Raw genomic sequence first — 5,675 nt, forward strand, 5'->3', positions numbered from 1 at the left:
GATTTTATTTTATTTATTCATTTTGTTTAATTTACATTGACCAGAGAGAGAAACAGAAAGGGAGAGAGAGCCAGGGAAAGTGAGAAAGCAAGCCACCAGGTCTGAGACTTGAACAGTGGTTGGCCATGTGGAAGTGTCCAGTGCCTTAACCACCATGCCACTTGCTGGTCTCTCAAAAAACAATTCTTTAAAAAAATATATATATATCTCTATCTATCTATCTATCTATCTATCTATCTATCTATCTATATACCTTTTAGTATTTGAACTGAGCAAACAAAATTGCTACATGATAAGGTGCTTTTTCTTTATGCATACATACACGTATATGAAGCCACTAATTCTCTAATTCTGGTTTGTAGTTTGGCCTTAAGTCCACAAATAAAGGAGATCATTTCTCTATGTTCTGTATACTATTTCTCTCATATCTGAACACAAAAACACTGGGAGAGACTTGTCTTCCAACCTTCAATAGACAAAAATATGAATGCATCAGAACAAAATCCCTCAAAACAGTACAAGATATTGATATGGGATCTTCCTGTTGATTTTACAGAGCATCAGAAGCACCTCACAAAAACTGAATATTTTTTTGAGAGAAATTATTTGCTATAGGGAGCATCCGCTCACTGGAGAAACAGAGAGAGACAGAAAATGAGAAGTCATCCCCCCAAGGGGGTGGCCATGCACAGTCACTTCTGTTCTGTTCTCCTCTCAGGATTTTGGCATGTCGCACATTGTACCCAGTGTGAGTTTAAGCTGCTGGGTCTGGGACTTGAACCTCAGCTGACCATGCGGGAGTCCAGCAACGTAGCCATTAGGCCATCTCCTGGCCAAAGAAAAACAACAACAAAAACACCTGTCTTTGATAAACACTCAGGTCTTAGAATGGAAAGACTGTGGGCTATAGTCAGAGTGCTATATGTGAGAAAGTGGCTAGTCCTGCAGAGTCGAGTCTGCCAAAGTTTACCTGGTGACGATCCCATTTTCTGCGAGAATGAAGGCTGCAGTAGGATTGGCAGCCCTGATGAGGTTCTGCAGCTGAAGAAGGAGAGGGTGCCTCTGCTCCGTGGTATGACTGGTGAACACCACATTACTCACCAGGCCTGAGGAATAAAACCAACAGTTCGGCTTCAGAGCTTTGATTAAGAAGAGGGCTCACATGAACATGAGCCCCTGTTTCTTCCCTGACCATCCCTTCCACAGCCTCCCAGTGTAGATACAGCTTCCCCAACGCTGTCTCACACTGTCATTCTCTTCCCCCTTCTAGGCACTGCACATCTCAGAGTGAATGGCTTCAGCCCTGCAGTGGCCTCCCTTCCTAATCGCCTATCTTCCTAATTGCTTTCTGGCTGATAATCAAGAGATTCTGATCAAAGGGCTTTTTCACAACCCCTGTATTTTTACTTTTATAGTTTTGCTATAGGGCAGGTATAGCTCACCAGTGAGAGAAAGAGAGGGAGAAACTGTCCCCCGGGGGGGGGGGGATGGCTATGCCACAATCCTTTCTCCTCCATTCTCCTTTCAGGAGTTTGGGCACACACACACCATTACCCAGGGTATGTAACTCAACTACACAGTCAGCCAGATGGGATCCAGCGCCTTAACCTCTATGTCACCTGCTGGCCCCACAACCCAATATTAAACCGCATCAGGAAATGATGCCATTTTGTCATCACCAGTTCAGACCACAGACATAGACCACAAGCACTAACCACATGTCAAGGCCCTAACCATTATATTCTCAAAGGGCGCATGGCCAAGCAGCACACAATTCCCAGGTAAGTACAAACACAGATGCTCACATAGTGACATGGTAAGAAAGGGCAGCCCATATACAGAGAGGTTGTGGAGCATGCCATGATCACTTCCAACTTTGGTGAAAATACATCAGTAAAATTCACAAGACTACAGAAAATTTCAAAATCAGAAAAGTCAACCACATTCTGCCACCTCAACTAGTATCTCTTCCATACTCATTGCTATTTTTACACAGTTATAACCAGAGCATGCATACCATTTCTGCTCTAAAATCACCTGTATTTTGGTTAGTCATTGATTTTTATTAACTTCTTAATAATGTGAGCAATTTCAAATGTATACAAAAACTAAAAATAAAATAAGTTCAAATCACCTGGCTCCTAGAATCATCAACACTTGGCTAATCATATTTCATTTTTGTCATGCCCCATCTACTGGATTATGCTGAAGCCAGTTCTAGGTATTCAGTAAGTTCATATAAAAATATTTCAGTATGGGGACCAGCAGTTAGTGTAATGGCTATGTCGCTGGACTCCCATGTAGTTGACTGCAGTTCGAGTTCTGGACCTGGTGGCTTAAACTCACGCCAGGCGCGTGTGCATGCGTGCCCAAGATCCCGAGAGGAGAATGGAGGAGAAGGGATTGTGGTGCGGCCATCCCCCCTGGGGGGTGATTTCTCGCTTTCTGTCTCTTTGTCTCTCTCTGTCTGGCGAGTGCGTGTGCCCTATAGCAAAAATCTCTAAAAAAAAAAAAAAATCTTTGACAATCTCATCTCTGCATTCTTTCTTTTCAGTTTTTCTTCTGATCAGTGTAGGCCTTACAGTCTTTAGTTCTTTGAACGGGTATCCACATATCTTCTTTTTTGGGGGGGGAGAGGTTTTTCCTATAGGTCATGTGGGCTCGCCAGACAGACAGAGAAAGACAGAGAGACAGAAAGTGAGAAGTCACCCCCCGGGGAGATGGCCATGCCACAATCCCTTCTCCTCCATTCTCCTCTCGGGATCTTGGGTGCACACACACACATGCGCCCGGTGTGAGTTTTAAGCTACTGAGTCCGGGACTTGAACCGTGGTTGCCTACACGGGAGTTCAGCAACATAGCCATTACACTAACTGCGGGTCCCCATATATCTTCTTTTTATCATATATCTAAACCACTATTTCTGCTGTCACCTTTAGACAATGTCTAGGGCTCTTTCATATGAAAAAAAAGGGCAGTTACTATACCCTTAAATATTTTTTAAAAGAATTATTTTATTTCACTTTACTTATTTCTTTTTAATTTAATTTGACCAGAGAGGGACAGAGTGTGCAAGAGAGAGACAGAGAAAGCAAGCCGCCAGGTCCGGAATTCAAACCACAGTTGGCCACGTAACCACCATGCTACCTGCCGGCCCCTACCCTTAAATTATTCCTACTTCTCTACCACCACATTCTAAGTGGTTATCTTAGACTTTTTAGCTCTTCTAGTGGAAATACTTTTAGATCTCTTATGGTATAATTAAACTTTATAACTTCACTTAAACTCTTTCTGAAATTTTTTATTGGGCTAGCTCATGTTGTGGTGGTTAAGGTGGCTAGATCCTACATGGCGATGTGTGGTTCAAATCCTGGACCTGGCATCTTGAAAAAACACTCCAGGCTTATGTGTACACATGTCCTAAATCTCAGCAGGATGGAGAAAAGGACAGGACGATATTGTGGCATGACTCCTTCCCCTGGAGGGTGCTTTCTCACCCCACTCCTCATCTCCTCATCTCATCTCTCTCCTGAGAACACACATGTCCTTTAGTAAAAAATAAAAAAAATAAATTTCCAGGTTTTTTTTTTTTTTTTTTTTTTTTTTTAACCAGGTGTTTGTTTGGGGGGAGCGGGAGAAAAAAGAGGGAAAGTGAAAAATCCCCCACTGGGGGGACAGTCACATTAGAATCCCTTCTACCCCATTCTCCTCCAGGGATTTTGGGGAAATGCACGCACAAGTGCCCAGTGTGTTTTTCAAGCCACTAGGGCTCCTACCACATAGTCGGCCTTTGGGATCCAGCCATCTAACCTCCATGCTACTTGCTAGTCCTATATTTAGTTCTTGAGGGCAAATTCACAATGTGTAGAAGGGTTCACAAAGAAAATAAATTCCTGGGCCAGCCAGTGGCATGGTAGTTAAGACAGCTGGATCCTACATGGCTGACTCTACAGTTTGAGTCTCAGAACTGGTAACTTGAAAAACACACCAGGTGTGTGTGTTTGTATGTGTGTGCCCAAAATCTCAGGAAGAGACAGGATTGTGGCATGGCCAACCCTCTGGAGGGGGGTGCTTTCTTATGTTCCCTGTGTGTGTGTGTGTGTGTGTGTGTGTGTGTCTGGCAAGTGCACATGCCCTGTGGCAAAAGCAAAGAAATGAAAAGAAATTCCCTTCTTTAGTCACCTAAGCTCCCTGCCCTGAAGGCAACAACAGTTATTAAATTCTTCTTCTTTTATTTTTTTAATTTTTATTTTTTTTAAGAGAAATTTTTACTATAGGATGTTTATGCCTGCTGGAGAGACAGAGAGACAGAAAGTGTGAAATCACCCCTATGGAGGATGTCTATGCCACAATTCCTTCTCCTCCATTCTCCTCTCAGGATCTTGGGCATGAGGTTTTTTTGGTTTGTTTGTTTGCTTGTTTTTGTTTTTCTAGGGCATGTGTGTTCACCAGAAAGACAGAGAGAGATAGAGAGAGAGAAAGTAAGAAATCACCCCCCGGGGGCATGGCCAATCCCTTCTCCTCCATTCTCCTCTAGAGATCTTGGGCATGCATGCACATGTGCCCAGCGTGAGTTTAAGCCACCAGGTCCGGGACTCAAACCGCAGTCAACTACTTGGGAGTCCAGGTGAAAAGCCATTACACCAACTGCTGGTCCCCATTGGACATGAGTTTTAAGCTGTCAGATCTAGGACTTGAACCGTGGTTGACTACACAGGAGTCTACCGATGTAACCATTGCACCATCTGCTGGTCCCATGCAGTTATTAAATTCTTCCAGACTTCCAGAAGTCTGCTGAGTATATCCACCAAGCAAGAGTGTATGTATATAAATAGTACACAAATAGTAGCATGGGCTCCACTATTTGTGAAGTGGGAAACATAAGACAAACTGTTCTCTAAGCTCAAATTTCTTTCTCTGGAAGATGGGAACAGTAATACATAACTTCAGACTATCAGTAAAATGCTTATCTTAAGGGCCCACAGTAAGTGAGAACCCACTGAATAAAACCTATCTTCACCACCACCATCTTGAACAGCTGAACATGTGATCATGTGCTGAGAATGGGAGTCCACATGTACACTGTGGGGCCTAGAACAACCGACCCATTTCTCAGACAGTGGTATCTGTGGCACATACGTCTTGGCCAGCAGTAAGCTAAGTAAACCAGCAGGAAGCTACGTCACACAATTCTCACCAGCCAAGGCTGCTGAACTCATGGTTTAGATGAGTGGCAATCAATAGTTTGAAGGCAACTTCCAGGACCTTCAAGTTCCTGCCTATGGATCTGGGGCAGACATTAGGGATACTTCCTTCCTCTCACCAACACTATGCAAAATGTATTCCAAAATACTATAGACTGAATCCAACCTTATAAATCACCTGGGTACATTTCATTCAAGAACAGGGGACAGGGATCAGAAGTGCTCATGCCAATGGCCTCATGTGACTAGAAGGAAAGGGCCCACACAAACGCTGTGCGATATGCCAGGCCTGAAGACTGCCAGGAGTTAGGGCACACCTGCTTGATGCAGAACCTGCTCCTAAGGTCTATACACCTTAGATCTAGCCACTCCTTGGTTCTGAGACCTGAGTCCTATACTTAGGTATCTGTTGATGATCTGCAGCTGTTTTTTTTTTGAGAGGTTTTTGCTATATGGCGCGTGCACTCACCA

General features: G+C 43.7%; 1 protein-coding gene across 1 annotated transcript in view; it reads right to left on the reverse strand.

The window, feature by feature from the left end:
- The window catches only part of DNAAF9 (dynein axonemal assembly factor 9), a 141,337-nt gene that overhangs the window by 27,400 nt on the left and 108,262 nt on the right, over positions 1-5,675 (reverse strand). The window contains 1 exon segment of the mRNA XM_014582291.2: positions 971-1,106. Coding sequence (XP_014437777.1) covers positions 971-1,106 — 136 coding nt within the window.

The sequence above is a fragment of the Tupaia chinensis genome, unplaced genomic scaffold (genome assembly GCF_000334495.1).
Source record: "Tupaia chinensis unplaced genomic scaffold, TupChi_1.0 Scaffold143574_1, whole genome shotgun sequence".
NCBI lineage: Eukaryota > Metazoa > Chordata > Mammalia > Scandentia > Tupaiidae > Tupaia > Tupaia belangeri.